At 40.8% G+C, this 18316-nt stretch overlaps 1 protein-coding gene across 3 annotated transcripts in view; it reads right to left on the reverse strand.

Moving 5' to 3' along the window:
* chfr (checkpoint with forkhead and ring finger domains, E3 ubiquitin protein ligase) overlaps positions 1-5283 on the reverse strand; it is a 30796-nt gene extending 25513 nt beyond the window's left edge. The window contains exons 1-3 of one of the 3 annotated variants that reach the window (XM_012958542.3): positions 5104-5283; positions 1741-1870; positions 339-438 (exon numbers count right to left, since the gene is read on the reverse strand). In XM_012958542.3, coding sequence (XP_012813996.1) covers positions 339-438; positions 1741-1861 — 221 coding nt within the window. In that variant the 5' untranslated portion in view covers positions 1862-1870; positions 5104-5283. 3 annotated transcript variants of the gene reach the window in all.
* Positions 5284-18316: the final 13033 nt, after the last annotated feature.

Below are 18316 nucleotides of genomic sequence, written 5' to 3' on the forward strand. Positions count from 1 at the left end.
TCAAGGCAGGCATATCGGGGAAAGATTCACTTGTTTGACGACCTCACCAAATGAATGGATCCTTCAGCACATGGTTAACTTAATCCCTCTCTCTGCACAGGGTAGCATGTTTACAGCTGGGGTCATTTTCTGTACCTAACATACACGAGGGCACTGCTGCGAAATGCAGCACCTAGTTAATCAGTATCACAATGACAGTGTGCTTTAAATTCAACTAAAAATAAAAGGTTTTGACATCAACTGAGGGTAAGAAGTTGTACAGTTTCTTGCCTATAATATTGTAATGCCAAAGTCTGAAATGTCAATGCACATTTACAGATGGATTTACAGTTGTTTACCTGGTGTCCTCTAAGGAAACACTACCAGATTCTTCATTCACTGTAATTTTGCAGTGTTCTCCAGACACTAACTTGTTTCCAGGGAAAGACAGGTCACAAGCTGCAAAGGAAATTTACTGTACATATTAGAATTATATTTGCCCCTTTTTGTCAGTTCATTGGAAATGTTGATGCATTCTCCTAAGCCTAAGGTATTATCTCAGCTTTCTTTATATTGTTCTAATGAGCCCAGTTTTATATATACCTCCAAATTTAAAAATATGAAATAGGCTGCTAAGCCACAGATTTAACAGCTTCTTGCCAAAGGAGAATCATCTAGAACATTTAAACAACAGGTAGAAGATAAGATTAAATGCTGAACAATGTCAGAACACAGCAAGAGAAACCAAATCAAATGATGAAGTTCACCCATGTATAGTAAAGGCATGCAAAGCAGCAAAGGATTATCAGTGGAGGCAGCTGCTTGATAAACACCAGGTACCAGAGGTTAAGTCCAAGGGGAAAGGTCAGTAATTTCCATTACTTAAAAAAGGCAGGTGTAAGGTATAAGACTAATATGCACAAAATTTTAATGCACAAATTTATACTACATGGACAATCAATATCTATATATGGATTTATGACACATAAACAGTAGTAGTAGTACTGGAGAGTCTCAAATGAATAGTGAGATAAAGGGGCATCAATAAAAAGGTGTTCTCTCAGAACAATATAAAAATAACCTTCAAAAATCCAAAAAGTAGGAAAAAAGCTTCAGCAGATTTACTGCAAACCATTTATTGTGGGTAGTGGTAACACCTGTTACCACTAACCACAATAAATGGTTTGCAGTAAATCTGCTGAAGCTTTTTTCCTACTTTTTGGATTTTTGCAGTTGTATTTGGTTGCAGCACAGAGCAACAACTAGGAGCTAAAGCTTTTTTCCATAAGTATTTTATACAAAGTTCACCAATCATTTTTTATTATAAAAATAACCTTATAGATAGGCTTAGTTACACTAAGTTGCTCATCTGTGTTTAAGCACATACAGCTATGGTTTGGAGAATTTCTTCTTTCATGCTAACATGCTGGGAAAATATACAAATATTACAGGACACCTTGTCGCGGGCAACTAATCTCCCCATCTGCCACGGCCCTAAAGCATCGCCTGATAATTTTGATGCTGTAATCTACTCCTGCTATTAAATCTGCATCAACTCCATCACTAACATACGTACAAATTTAATTGCCAGGATGCAAGTTTGTTCACAGTCAGGTACACCAGAGACATGTTTCGCATGTATGGTTTTAGGTGCATAAGTTCTAGTTTTCTGCCTTGTAGCACTAAAACCACATTTAGGTTTTAATTATATGTAAAGGTTCTGGTTTTATATCCTGTGTTACATTTTAAATAAATGATTACCTTTCTTTCTGCCTATTGTCCATTCCTTTTTGTAGAGAAACAGTTCAGATGAGGATTCCGTCTCAGCTCCCAACAATCTACTTAGCTTCCCCCAGGGCTTCTTCTCCCCTAAGCCATCCATCTCGGCTCACTTCTGAAACAATCAAGAGGAAAATAACAGCAAGTTGGGGGTAGAGCAGCCCAAAATAACACAGTAAGAAAACTAGAGACTGAGAGAGCTTCCACCACTAGCAACCAGACACAACAGTAGCAGCTCAGTCTGAAGTGAAAGTCATTATTGTATGAGGTTTCATTAGGAACAATAGATTTTTACCCTTTTTGTACACCACACTCTTTCCTTAGAAATCCTGGCCCATTTTGCAATGGTTAATATTTAAAAGGTTACTGAAAACAAATTGTCCATTAGGATAAATAATACAAATTATATATATTACAATCCTAACTCTGCAACTATAATATATAAACATATAACTATGCTTTTAAATATCATTTTAACGCTCAACAAATGACCATCCCAGCATCACACTAGAAAGGAATAAGCAGGATTGGTTCAGATGCACAATCCCTGCTGCTTTAGCAATAAATAAATATAATGGGAATCTGTTTATAATAACAATTGGTCTCTTTCACTGCTTTCAGGGTTTTCATAGTTAAACCCTCAGACTGGGGGTTGGGGACAGCTGTCTATGACTGTGCAAGTTTGATTGGGTGAAGAGGTGCTATGGAATTTGAGATGGGGCAGAGTGTAGTAGGGAGGTGTACAATTTTGTGGGGGAGGGCTGCTTCCCTTTAAATGGCAAGTAAGTGCAAGCTTTCTGTAGTTAGGGGTGGAGGGGAAGCCACAAAGCTGGGTGGTACACTTTCAGATGTACTTACTGAAATATAAATAGAAGTCTATAAAGTGGATATGGTTAAATTAAATTAACCGTAAGCCATTAAAAACCTAAAACCACATAATGTCAAAAAAAGTGTCACAGAGCAACAGTGGTGATGATGATGTTTTTACCTAAGAGCAAAAATAGAAGTTTTTCCTTCCAATCCACAGGCTAACACAATAAAATCCTTGTTTTCAAAACGTATTCTGACCACAGTATGGCTTAAATAGGATGAAACTTATTTGCTCCCTATTTAACACCCAACAAAATAAATAGCAGTTATCTAAATATCTTTAAAGCAGAGTTCACTTTACCATCTGCATGTATACATGTTGCTATTTTTTTTTTTATTCAACAGTGCTATTAAAAGCTATAGGCATTCATTATTCATATATAGTATAATAATATATACAGGTGAATTGACAGAAACCTAAGGCAAGTCAGTTTTTAAAATATATATAAACAAACACCAAAGAGCTGCATTCCCTTAAAAAGGAAATTGGCAGAAAAAAATAATTAACAGTCCAAAAATTTACAGCATTCAACAGGTCTTTCATGACAAAAAATATTATTAGTGCAATGATTTAATCACTGATCAGGACATTTCTTAAGGGAACAAACCGAATAGTGAAAAATCCAACCCTCCCCCATTCATGTGAAAAATGGCACCAAAATCCATTGCTATAGTACCTAGTAAACAACAAAAGTGGAATACAAACATTTTTTGTTGGTTGGTTGGGGACAGACAACCTATGAAGCTGTACCAAAAGATAAAATTGTACAGAACATGTAGTTTTCCTTAAATCATATGATTCGTAAACTTACAGAACTGTGTTTTCTCACTTTGCCTATTTTATAACAATATTCATTATCAAAATGTCACTGGAAGTACTGAATTGCCAACTTTGAGCTGGTTTGGTATGTTCTGCAGAGCAATGTTCAAATGGTGCAATGGACCAGCAAGAAATAGGTACAGTACTAAGGGTTCCTACTAATATTTATAACAATAATTCCACAGCATGTTACACATGGAACATACACATTACATGCCAGAAACCAATATAGAAAGTAAAGAGAGCCTGCACTGCTGGCCCTTACAATCAAGAAGCTGTGACTCACTGAATCTGAATGAGAGAATAAAATATCACCTCTAAGCTTCACCACCTGTATGTACGTATAACTTTATTTATAAAGCGCCACAAGGGTACACAGCGCTGTACAACAGCGACTTAACGCATGATTCACTATAGGATACTTGCGTTAATTAAATGTTGTTTGCGTTAAGTCGCGATGAGCGTTTTCTTGAGTTATTTTCCGTGTGTGCGTTAATTCCCCCCTGCGTGTTCGTAAAACTACTTTTCTGAAAATGACCATTTCCCTGAAAACTGGAGGATGCATTACTCTAGGGCCAACACAGACTTGAAAAAATCCCACTGCAAAGTCCATGTTGTGTTGCCAAAAGCTCACAAACCAAAAATTTTTTTTAAGTACCGCCTGCCCCAAGTAGGTGTTAATTTTCGCACAGACTAATGTGATATTTAGCGCGTCTAACACTTCTTATATGTTTGTGAATCATGCATTAGTATTATTTCTATGCGAGAATTAACGCAATGCGTTTAAATTAACACCTTGCGATCATGTGTTATTTAGCGCATGTGATATGCGTCTTAACGCATGCGACAATACTTTAGCGAATCGAGCGTTATTTTTCGCGCCAATTTTAAAACAAAAAAGCATGCGATAATGCTTATCGCACTTTAGTGAATATATATATATATATATATATATATATATATATATAGTTGGTGACATTTTACAGTATGGGGTACATTTTTATATACATTAACTGGAATTATTATTAGCAACATGTACCATTTCCCATGCACCAACATATTAATGGTACTGCCTGCAGCACAGAATAGTAGAAGGGGAAGATAGAACAGTAGAAGGGGAAGATAGAACAGTAGAAGGGGAAGATAGAACAGTAGAAGGGGAAGATAGAACAGTAGAAGGGGAAGATAGAACAGTAGAAGGGGAAGATAGAACAGTAGAAAGGGAATATAGAACAGTAGAAGGGGAATATAAACGCTTATACTGATGCAGGAAGTACAGACGGCCCTGGTGGTTGGATTTTAGAATCTATAGAATGCAGCAGATGTGATGGGGATCCAGCTCAGGGGGGTATGATATATAAATGCATACAAAGGCAAGTGGATAGGAATGTTCTGCCACAGCTTTTATAAAGTATCTGGGAAGTAAACTGGGTGGGTGCTTGCAGCGTTGCAAGTGGCTGTAAGAAGTGCATCATGGTACTAGCAATCCCCACAACAGGCAGTGGCTGTGGGCAGGCCAGCTGGGGTTGGGTGGAGGTGGCTGTGAGAGTATGTAGTGAGCCTATCAAGATGCTGTTGCGGGACGGTGTAGTAGTATAATGGCGGCTAAGCGGGGTAGTAACGCGTGTGTGGGTGCAGTGGGGGCAGTTTATTACCGAGCCGCTTTCTCTCCGCTGTCTTTTTCTTCCTCTTCTCCTCCTCCTCCACCGCCACCTCCTCCTCCTGTCACAACACAAACCTGGCAGCGTCAGCTGATCCAGAGAGGCGGAGCTCTTGCAGAACTTGGCATATTTTATGGAAACTCCACCATGCCTAATGTTATGGCAAATGCGTGGGTGACGTAAAGCTAAAAGGTGCCATATTCGTTTTGGGCAATGTTGTTATATAGTGTTTGTAACCAGCGTCCTCTTGAGGCACACGGTAGAATTTACTGTGTCAGAAGCGCTGTAATGTAGCTTCAGTGTCTGTGTGAGTCTGTGTGTTAGTTTGTGTGGGAGTCTGGGTGTGTGTTTGTGTCTCTTGAGCAGCCTGAAAAGTGGAGGCTTTATTCTATTTCAGATCTTGGGTTTGGGGCTTTGCAAAAACTCTTCCTTTGAACAATTCAGGCAACTAGTAACATATATATTAGGCATAGGCAGAGGGTGACTTTTTTTGTTTGGGGAGGCTAAAGATGGGCCATACACAGACTGACCTACAGCTAATGTGACACTTAGTGGATTCGCTGCTGGTGTAAAAAATTAACCTCCCAACTACCTCTGGCAGTTCCCACTGACTCCCAGGGATACTGTGCAAAAGTGCGGGTGGGGGGGATTTTTTTAACCCTAAAATGCTTAGGATGTAAAAGCATTCATACGTGCACTTCTGTTAGGGGTTCTCTATACATTTGTGTTCAGTTAGGTTAAAGGGGTAGTTCACCTTTAAATTAACTTTTAATATGATGTAGACACTAATATTCTGAGACAATTTGCAATTGGTCCTCTTTTATTTTTAATTGGTTTTTCGGTTATTTAGCTTTTTGTTCAGCAGCTCTCCATTTGGTATTTCAACAGCTATCTGGTTGCTAGGGTCTTATATACCAGGTAGTGGTTTAAACAAGAGATGGGAATATGAATAGTTAAGGGGCCTGCATGGAAAAATAAAACTGTAGCTTCACAGAGCAATACTTTTTGGTCAGTGACCCTCATTTGAAAGCTGGAAAGAGGCAGAAGCGAAAGGCAAATTATTCAAAAACTATATAAAATTAACTAGGAAGACCAATTGCAAAGTTGCTAGGAATAGGCCATTCTATAATATACTACAAGTTAACTTAAAAGTGAACCTCCCCATTAGATGTGTTTAAGTTAGCTTTATAGAAAGTGAGGCAGCAGGTACTGACATCCCAAGCACGTTATATACAGTGAGACGCAGTCTTTATATACAAAACCAGCACATTATATGCCATGAGGAGCAGTGGGTACAGATGGCAGATATTCAGGCCCTGGCACTATAACACTGGCACGGATACACAGCATTGGCTCCACTGTAACTTACTATAAATGAAAAAAACAATGACAAAAGTAAAAAAAATTAACTTACCTTCCATCTGTTAGGGTAGGGGATATTATAAATGTCAGATGACAAAAAACAATTTAATTCCAGCTAGTGGGTCAGTCTTTAGAACATATACAGTACAGTACCTGTGGGATGAAAACTGCAGCAAAGTTCAAAGCTGGTTCATGGGTAAACTTACAGTCTGCAGATTCTTCATTTCTGCAGTTTGCAAAATTTCCCGATCCCTGTCTGCATCTGTGTCTTGATTGGTCAATTTTACTGTCTGTCAAGAAAGCTGTGCTCTGATTGGAGAATATACAAGAAGAAAGATCCAATCAGAGCACAGCTGATAAGAGCAGAACCCGGAGCTTGCAGGGACAGGAGAAGATTTGCAGGACAGCGCAGAAACAGAGCCAGGTTTTTTTATTTTATTTTTAGGGTGCCAGAGCAGGTTTGGGGAGGCTTAGCCTCCCCTAGCCTTATTGAAAATCCGCCTATGATATTAGGTAAAACGGCAAAAAAAAGATATAATAATTATATATACACACACACCTGTATGTATATATATATATATATATATATATCAGCTGACTCATAGTCTAACTAACTGAGCATGTACACTTGAGGGTTGATTCACTAAAGTGCAATAACGCATATCACATGGTTTTTGTGCGTTAAAATTGACGCAAAAAATTGCGCGATTCGCTAAAGTATCGCATGCGTTAAGTCACGCTACTGCATGTGTTAATTTTACCGCTTTGCGTTAATTAGCGCACATAAATAATACTAACGCATGATTCACAAACACATAGACGCGCTAAATATCGCATTAGTCTGTGCGAAAAATAACACCTACTTGGGGAAGGCGGTAATTATAGAAAAGTACAGTTAATGAGCTTTTGGCAACACAATATGGACTTGGCAGTGGGATTTATTCAAGTATGGGGGTGAATTATTAATATATGTAGGCTCCTAGCGTAATTTCTGCGATTTTTCATACTTTTTGCGACAATTTCGTACTTTGCAACAAAATTATTGCGAAAAAACTGTATTGTTGCGCCGAGTACGAAAGATTTGGATTCATTAAAGCTTCGGTATTGTGACTTTCCTTGGGCCAGGTAGGAGCTGCAGAGTGCCATTTATTCCTATGGGAGGCTTCCAAAATCATGTACAGTAGGATCAAAGTCGGAATCCAGGATCCAGCCATTTACGTTCGTTAAATACGAACATTTCGTGATTTTCGGATCGCAAATACGAAATTATCGCGACTAAAACGCTCATCGCGAGTTAAATAACGCAAACCACATCGCGTTTAAATTAACGCAAGTATCTTATAGTGAATTGTGCGTTGTCGCAAAAAATAAGAAGCAATAAAAATTTTAACACATGCTATAAATATCGACCTTTAGTGAATCAGCCCTCGGTCTCGGTGCAGGAGGCATTATTGGAACTTTCTTTACACAGCTCAGCGTTTTTTCTTCTTGTTTGGCTTCTGATCATCTGAACAGGTGAAATATGGGGAGACTGAAGGGCACTATTGAGAGAACTGAAGGTATGCCTGCAGCTTGAGATTAACTCCTAAAGGTGGCCATACACGGTCAGATTTAAGTTGATCATGCGTTTAAATGCAACAATCTAAAACTAACATGCAGACTATAGGTATAATTTCTCAATACAGTGCTGCCTCAGGGGCCCTAGCCGCCTAAGGCAGCAAAGTTGATGTCGCCCCGCATTACTAGTGCAGAGAGAGCAATAGCGCTATCTGCACTAGAAGAACCAAAATTCTGACTTAAAGATTGGAATTTTGGCGCTTTAAGTTACCAGGAGCAGGTTTTTGCCACCCCTGGTAACTTGCTGGGTGCTGCCGCCTGAGGTAAGTCTCAACTTTTTTAACTCGCTTCATGAAACATGTTCTGAACATGAAATAGACACCAGTCGTATGAAAGTGACTTCAATATTGGTGCATGTATAGCCACAGGGCCTCCATCAGAAATCACGGGGCCCCTCACAACAACATTTTCTGGGCCCCCCTCTTCCCACGCCCCCAATGGCCCCTTCCCCAGTGACCCCTCCCATCAGTTTCCAAGCAGCCTATGCAATAAAATGTCTCTTTAACAAATGGCACACACTACACAGAACACAAATGAGTTTTCTATTTGTTAAATCACATTTATTACTATTATTATTAATACAGTACAGGCACTTAGAGGAAATGCTTTCTCCTGATCCCCCCCATTATCCACCTGCTTCCTCTGGCTCCCCCCCAGCGTGCTCTGATTTCCAACCCCCCCCTGCAACTAAATACTTTCTCCTGATCCCCCACCCCATGGTCCACCTGCTTTCTCCGGCTCCCCCCCCAGCGTGCTCTAACTCCCCCCCAGCATCCACCTACTTTCTCCCATTACCGCTTTGCGTTAATTAGCGCACCTAAATAACACTAACGCATGATTCACAAACACTTAGACACTTGATCCCCCCCCCCCCCATTATCCACCTGCTTCCTCTGGCTCCCCCCCAGCCTGTCCACTTGCTTCTCCTGATCCGGCCCCCCATCATCTACCTCCTTCCTCTGGCCCCCCCCAGCGTGCTTTGACTCCCCCCCATCGTCCACCTGCATCCTCCTGCTTCTCCCCGCATCCAACTGAATCCACCAACTCCCCCCCCGCGTCCAACTGCATCCACGAACTCCACCCCGTCCAACTGCATCCACCAACTCCCCCACCCTGCGTCCAACTGCATCCCCCTGCTTCCCCCCCCTGCGTCCAACTGCATCCACCAACTCCCCCACCCCGCGTCCAACTGCATCCACCAACTTCCCCTCCCGCGTCCAACTGCATCCACCTGCTTCCCCCCCCGCATCCAACTGCATCCACCTGTTTCCCCCCTGCGTCCAACTGCGTCCACCTGCTTTCCCCCCCCCCCCCACGTACAACTGCATCCACCAACTCCCTCCCTTGCTCTGGCTCCGGCTCCCCGCTTCGTCCTGACTTGCGTCCATCAGGCTCCAGGCCCCGCTGCATCCTCCGGCTCATCCTCACTTTTATAAGGTCGCGCCCCGTGCGTACTGGGGTCACACGTACACACGGGGCGCAACCAATCAAATTACCCGCTGACCACCAATGTACCAATGATAGGGCCCGTAATTTTTAAAGGGGGCCCGGGCTAAAAATACTGTATCACGAGAAGTGTCCAGGCCCGGGACAACAGTCCCCCCTGTGCCCCCCTGATGGCGGCCCTGTATGGCCAGCTTAAGGTGTGCAATATCGGACTAATTCAATGGGTACGGGGGCTTTTGAACAAAGGACCGCATCAACAAACCAAAGCAGTCCCCAATCCGACAGGAAAATCAAACCTGCCCGATAGACACCTAGCCAATTTTCAGCAAGATATTGATTGGGAGGCCCATTGGTGGGGCCCCATACATGGGCAGAAAAGCTGCCGAATCAGTCTGAAGGACTCAAATCGGCAGTTTAGGTGTGGCCACCTTTACTTTTAAGGTAGCCTTACACTGGCCTTCTGGTCCGAGTCTGCAGTCTGCCCGACCATTATCTGGCCAAAAATCGTGCAGAAAAATATTGGACAGATTTAAAAATCTCACTGGGGTGAGGACAGCATCAACTCATTGATGCATTCCTTGCCCTGACGGCTTGCATTCTCCTTTTTTTGAACTGGTTGTTTGGCCCAAGGGCGCTAAGTGTAGTGAAGTAACAAGGCCTGGAATGGCAATCTTCGGATTCTAGCAAATGCCAGAGGGGCTTCTGTAAGATACCATATCACAGTGAAATTAAACTGCAGCACGTCCTTGTTGCAAAAGTGAAAAGGTGTTTTTATTTTCAGGTCAGAAAAACAGGCAATGTTTCGGGCTTACTCCAGCCCTTTCTCAAGCCTTGGCTTTTTAAACTGCAAAGAGTCAGCAACCCTAGGTTTAACTGAATACAGGAAGAGCGTAAAAAGTGCAGAGACAGGGTCCTTTTGAACAGGGTTGCCCCCTATCAGTGGTCTAATAACTCAGAAGCCATTAGTACTCAGAAGACCACTTTAATTAAGTTTGCATTGATTCATTTTTGGGGAGTTAAATACCCCTTAGTAGTATATGCCACTGCATAATTCCATATTGAAACACTGATATTTTAAGCACTATAGCTCCTCTGGCTCTGTGCACACACACACAAAGGGCAGACACACATCTGTCATCTGAAAAAATTTGGGAACCCCTCTTAATTCTTTGGAGTTGGCTGAGCTTTCAAAGTAGCAACTTCCTTTTAATATATAACATGCCTTATGGAAACAGTAGTATTTCAGAAGTTACAAAGTTTATTTGATTAACAGAAAATATCCAATATGGGATATCCAATATGAGAGACCCACAAGCGCCCCACACAGCCCTAGGCTCACCTGAGGATGGAATAGCCCCTGGGCTATTCCCCTGGGAATAGCCCAGGGGAAGCATAAAGACGCGTGCATATGTACACCGTGCATAGTCGGCGCATCAAGACGCACACGCAGGAGCACGCACAATGCTACGGGACGTTCCGGTCGAACACCACACGGATGGCGGACAGCGCGATGAACACAGTGAGTATCCTTACATGCATCATAACAAAATTATACAGGTAGGCACCTGTCATTTGGACATCCCAACAGAGATATTACATCAATACTTAGTTGAGGTACCTTTTGCAAATGTAACAGCCTCTAGACACCTCCTATAGCCTTTGATAAGTGTCTGGATTTCTGTCCATCCAAAATCTCTCCAGTTCAGTTAAATTTGATGGCTGCCAAGCATGGACAGCCTGCTTCAAATCATCCCATAGATTTATGATAATATTCAAGTCGGGGGAGTGTGACGACAATTCCAGAATATTGTACTTCTCCCTCTGCACAAATGCCTTTGTAGATTTCCAACTGCGTTTAGGGTCATTGTCTTGTTGGAATATCCAACCCCTAGGTAACTTCAACTTTGTGGGTTCCCAGACTTTTTCATATTACTGTATGATTTTTACTCCCATTTCTTTTCCTGAGGGACGAGGAGGAACGGAACTGGAAGGCCCACCTCTGTGCTCTTCCTACTAAAAAAGATCTAGAGCAATTGATCCAAAAGATAGAGGAGATACATAAAGTAGATATGCAGGAGATGAAAGAAGATCTTCAAAATATAGCGAATAAGATTACAGACAGAGCAAGCAGATACCACCACACTGGAAATGGTGAACAATTGGTTTGTTACTGGTTCATACTCAATCAGATCAAATACAGGACCTCCACCTACATGTTGAGGATCTAGAAAACTGCCAAAGACATAACAGTATCAGAATAAAAGGTCTCCTAGAAGCCTCTGGCCCCGAGGACCTGAAAAAAATTCTGAGACTGATATTTAATAAGTTGCTTGAAAGGTCCCCTGCAGACACAGTCCTTTTGGACTGAGCTCATAGAGCACTGTAGAGAAAATTATGTACAAAGTTAGACAGACCCCTGGATTCAATTCTACCCAGTTCTTTCCAGCATAACACTATATTAAAGGAAAATCTTAAACCACTGCTGGAGAAATATACCTTATAGATATCTTACAGATGGGGACACTGATTCCAACTAACAGTGAGAGCAGGTAATATACCTTATAGATATCTTACAGATGGGGATACTGATTCCAACTAACAGTGAGAGCAGGTAATATACCGTATAGATATCTTACAGATGGGGATACTGATTCCAACTAACAGTGAGAGCAGGTAATATACCTTATAGATATCTTACAGATGGGGATACTGATTCCAACTAACAGTGAGAGCAGGTAATATACCTTATAGATATCTTACAGATGGGGATACTGATTCCAACTAACAGTGAGAGCAGGTAATATACCTTATAGATATCTTACAGATGGGGATACTGATTCCAACTAACAGCGAGAGCAGGTAATATACCTTATAGATATCTTACAGATGGGGATACTGATTCCAACTAACAGCGAGAGCAGGTAATATACCTTATAGATATCTTACAGATGGGGATACTGATTCCAACTAACAGCGAGAGCAGGTAATATACCTTATAGATATCTTACAGATGGGGATACTGATTCCAACTAACAGCGAGAGCAGGTAATATACCTTATAGATATCTTACAGATGGGGATACTGATTCCAACTAACAGTGAGAGCAGGTAATATACCTTATAGATATCTTACAGATGGGGATACTGATTCCAACTAACAGTGAGAGCAGGTAATATACCTTATAGATATCTTACAGATGGGGATACTGATTCCAACTAACAGCGACAGCAGGTAATATACCTTATAGATATCTTACAGATGGGGATACTGATTCCAACTAACAGCGAGAGCAGGTAATATACCTTATAGATATCTTACAGATGGGGATACTGATTCCAACTAACAGCGAGAGCAGGTAATATACCTTATAGATATCTTACAGATGGGGATACTGATTCCAACTAACAGCGAGAGCAGGTAATATACCTTATAGATATCTTACAGATGGGGATACTGATTCCAACTAACAGTGAGAGCAGGTAATATACCTTATAGATATCTTACAGATGGGGATACTGATTCCAACTAACAGTGAGAGCAGGTAATATACCTTATAGATATCTTACAGATGGGGATACTGATTCCAACTAACAGCGAGAGCAGGTAATATACCTTATAGATATCTTACAGAAGGGGATAATGATTCCAACTAACAGCGAGAGCAGGTAATATACCTTATAGATATCTTACAGATGGGGATACTGATTCCAACTAACAGCGAGAGCAGGTAATATACCTTATAGATATCTTACAGATGGGGATACTGATTCCAACTAACAGTGAGAGCAGGTAATATACCTTATAGATATCTTACAGATGGGGATACTGATTCCAGCTAACAGTGAGAGCAGGTAATATACCTTATAGATATCTTACAGATGGGGATACTGATTCCAACTAACAGTGAGAGCAGGTAATATACCTTATAGATATCTTACAGATGGGGATACTGATTCCAACTAACAGTGAGAGCAGGTAATATACCTTATAGATATCTTACAGATGGGGATACTGATTCCAACTAACAGCGAGAGCAGGTAATATACCTTATAGATATCTTACAGATGGGGATACTGATTCCAACTAACAGCGAGAGCAGGTAATATACCTTATAGATATCTTACAGATGGGGATACTGATTCCAACTAACAGCGAGAGCAGGTAATATACCTTATAGATATCTTACAGATGGGGATACTGGTTCCAACTAACAGTGAGAGCAGGTAATATACCTTATAGATATCTTACAGATGGGGATACTGATTCCAACTAACAGTGAGAGCAGGTAATATACCTTATAGATATCTTACAGATGGGGATACTGATTCCAACTAACAGCGAGAGCAGGTAATATACCTTATAGATATCTTACAGAAGGGGATAATGATTCCAACTAACAGCGAGAGCAGGTAATATACCTTATAGATATCTTACAGATGGGGATACTGATTCCAACTAACAGCGAGAGCAGGTAATATACCTTATAGATATCTTACAGATGGGGATACTGATTCCAACTAACAGCGAGAGCAGGTAATATACCTTATAGATATCTTACAGATGGGGATACTGATTCCAGCTAACAGTGAGAGCAGGTAATATACCTTATAGATATCTTACAGATGGGGATACTGATTCCAACTAACAGTGAGAGCAGGTAATATACCTTATAGATATCTTACAGATGGGGATACTGATTCCAACTAACAGTGAGAGCAGGTAATATACCTTATAGATATCTTACAGATGGGGATACTGATTCCAACTAACAGCGAGAGCAGGTAATATACCTTATAGATATCTTACAGATGGGGATACTGATTCCAACTAACAGCGAGAGCAGGTAATATACCTTATAGATATCTTACAGATGGGGATACTGATTCCAACTAACAGCGAGAGCAGGTAATATACCTTATAGATATCTTACAGATGGGGATACTGATTCCAACTAACAGCGAGAGCAGGTAATATACCTTATAGATATCTTACAGATGGGGATACTGATTCCAACTAACAGCGAGAGCAGGTAATATACCTTATAGATATCTTACAGATGGGGATACTGATTCCAACTAACAGCGAGAGCAGGTAATATACCTTATAGATATCTTACAGATGGGGATACTGATTCCAACTAACAGCGAGAGCAGGTAATATACCTTATAGATATCTTACAGATGGGGATACTGATTCCAACTAACAGCGAGAGCAGGTAATATACCTTATAGATATCTTACAGATGGGGATACTGATTCCAACTAACAGCGAGAGCAGGTAATATACCTTATAGATATCTTACAGATGGGGATACTGATTCCAACTAACAGCGAGAGCAGGTAATATACCTTATAGATATCTTACAGATGGGGATACTGATTCCAACTAACAGCGAGAGCAGGTAATATACCTTATAGATATCTTACAGATGGGGATACTGATTCCAACTAACAGTGAGAGCAGGTAATATACCTTATAGATATCTTACAGATGGGGATACTGATTCCAACTAACAGTGAGAGCAGGTAATATACCTTATAGATATCTTACAGATGGGGATACTGATTCCAACTAACAGCGAGAGCAGGTATTATACCTTATAGATATCTTACAGATGGGATACTGATTCCAACTAACAGCGAGAGCAGGTAATATACCTTATAGATATCTTACAGATGGGAATACCAATTCCAACTAACAGCGAGGGCAGAAGATAAAACAGCTACTCAGAGAACACCTAAAGACTTGGCTGCATTCCATAATACATGGGATATCTCAATAATCACGACCCCAAACTGGCAGGACCTGCAACAAGCCCCACCACTACCTCAGAGGCCTCAATGGCAGGAGATCCACAGGAAAATACTTAGACTACGCTCAATGTACCCTGCAACTCCAAGCGAGGAGAGAGACATCCCGCAGCACTCCTGACTGATTGAAGCACCAGGATTTAATCTGCTGTTACTTTCTAAGGCTAATGGTAACAATGCCTTGCCGATCTGACTTTGCTGGTTCCCGAGGGCCTTGGCCTGACTATTGCTCTAAGCCCCCACAAGCCCCCCATTCTTAAGTGTGTTGCACAGGCACATACTGTATATAAAAGCTGGGGATTGAACTGGGACACGGTCCTCATTACATCGGAAACTCTGAGCAGTAATCATCACTCTTGCTTTTCAAGGCCATTGTGTTTCCACAGACCCACCAATGCTTTTTTCGTATATATTCTTATTTGTATATTGTTCTGCATGTTATTTGGGTTTAGTTTTTTTTATGTTGACTCAAAGGCAGGCAAAATATGATGCTTCAAGTGGGAGAGAGAGGTGTGGGGCTTGTGGACCTGGGAGTACTCTAATTATTTCTATACACACCCACAATGCTTAAATTGATAAATTGGTAAAGGCCTCAATACTCTGCAGAGGTGCTACCTAATCATAAAAGAGGCCAAAATGGCACTTCTCTCGACTAAAACTGAGTAAGAGCCAATCAAACCTATACCCCCAGATCCACTTCACCTCCCAAAAAAGTGGTAGTGGTGATGTCACAAAAACCTTGCATTTACCCCAGCTGAGATTGTCAATGGGAGATACCTAATCTTAAGGGGCACTCAAGACAGTATAGAAATAGCTTTAGTAAATATATACTGCCCAAATACTAATGAGATTACCTTTTTATAGACGGCTCTGGCCAAACTCACCAAATATATATTTAATAATTGATGGGGATTTTAACAAGGACTATATTACGACATCAACTGCATTTAAACAGCTATGCCGCAGGGATCTAGGCTACAAGAGTGAAATCTCTGGAAATCTCTATTTATGATATACTGATAGGGCTGCCCACAGCCTTTACAAAACATATGTACATGAAATACTGGGATGAACAGTTCCCAGCAGACCTGACCTATAAAAATTAGGAAGAAGATAATGCCAAAAAATAATCTAGCTGTGTTCAATATAAGGAGAATATGTATAAGATGTTGATGAACTGGTACTATATCCCAGAAACACTCCATAGGCTGTTCCCCTTAACCTCAGATAGATGCTGGGAAAAATGCAGACGGAAAGGTACATTACCCTACTCAACTGCCCTAGAGTAACCCCCTACTGGGAGACTACTACAGGGGGTCCTCAGGACTAATATTCAGAAAGATCCAAGGGCCTTCATTTTAGGGAGACCGGAGGGCATTGTTTCTTAAAAAAAACAAAAAACAGTTGTTTCCCACAGGTGGGGGCATCTTTGGTGGAGGAAGCAATTTTCAGGTGATAGGTGCACTTTAAGCACAATGTCAGTCATAGTACTTTGAATCCAAAATTACTGTGTAATCTAGAAGAATGAGATCACTGCATGTAAAAATCCTTTGTTGCAGGAAAACACTTTCTTCCACATTTCTCCATATTTAATACAGATCACTGCATGTAAAGTGTTTTATCCTCATTATGCCCATATTCTAGATTGCAAGGTGTTTTCAGTATGCTTGTTTCTTGCAGGAGAGGCAATCTCCCACGTATTACAAAGAGCTATGCCTGATCTTGTCCTTCACCCTAATGATACATGGGGGTTTTGACCAGACAACAAGGTAAGGCTGTCACCACACGAACTACTGAATGAGATGCACCATAAATGAAGTGGTGCTTGGCAGACCTCTACTCACTAATAGCCAAGTAAGCACTGTGTGTGCCTGGCAGTGGTTCATGCTAGCAGGGCGTCAGCATCCCCACCCCTACACTTTTTCCTGTAAAAAAAAAGTCTTCTATTGCTCAGTGTGAATAGTGTGAGCACAGATCACACTGTGTAATTACTGTTTTCACCACTAAAGGGCAGCACTGGTCGAAACATGTGTCCCATAGGCTAATAATAATATTTTTTCTCTGCATTGTTGTTGATCTCATTTTTAGAAGTGGAAGGAAGGACATCGAGCACACTTCGGACACAAGGAATCCGTTAAAATTCTGTACTTTATTTCATCATGTTTAAAAACAAAAGTGTGCCTAGGCACACTTTTGTTTTTAAACATGATGAAATAAAGTACAGAATTTTAACGGATTCCTTGTGTCCGAAGTGTGCACACTTTTGTTTTTAAACATGATGAAATAAAGTACAGAATTTTAACGGATTCCTTGTGTCCGAAGTGTGCTCGATGTCCTTCCTTCCACTTTGAAGTTATTCCTCCTCAGCTGCGGGTTCGGGGCTGTGAGCACCCGGACCATTGCCGGACTTTGGTGAGCATGCTGTTTCTCAGAATTTAAACTACATAAGAGATAGACTCTAAAACTTGAGCGGCAGGCCCGGGGTTTAAACACCCGGGCCTCATTGAACCACGTGGTACTTATAGTTTGTTAGTTTATTATACCTTTTTCATTTTTTCATTTATTTGTTCATTACTTATTTATATTGTTTCTGAGGAATTTTTGTTTCGCTTTAGGGTTTCCCTTAGAGCGATCCTTTTTCTGATCTCATTTTTAGGCCTGCAAAACAGACAGATTTTAGAGATTTTATTGCCTTTCTGCTTTGTGGTTGATACTTGATTTAAAGGTTTGTTGCACGGTGAGGCTAGTATATCAGGGACTCCAATTGTGATACACTTTTTTATTGCTTTGAATGGTTTTATTGAATGTGTAGTGATGTTACTGCACTCTGCATTTATTATTAACTATTTGTTTTTTCCCATAAAACATGTGTTGCACAATGCACATTCCCTGGTCCCCTGTTTTATAAGTAAATTATCTATGTTAGTGCATGTGTTTACAAAAACAGGGGTTTTTAGTTACAAACTTATGAT

This window comes from Xenopus tropicalis, chromosome 1, assembly GCF_000004195.4.
Source record: "Xenopus tropicalis strain Nigerian chromosome 1, UCB_Xtro_10.0, whole genome shotgun sequence".
NCBI lineage: Eukaryota > Metazoa > Chordata > Amphibia > Anura > Pipidae > Xenopus > Xenopus tropicalis.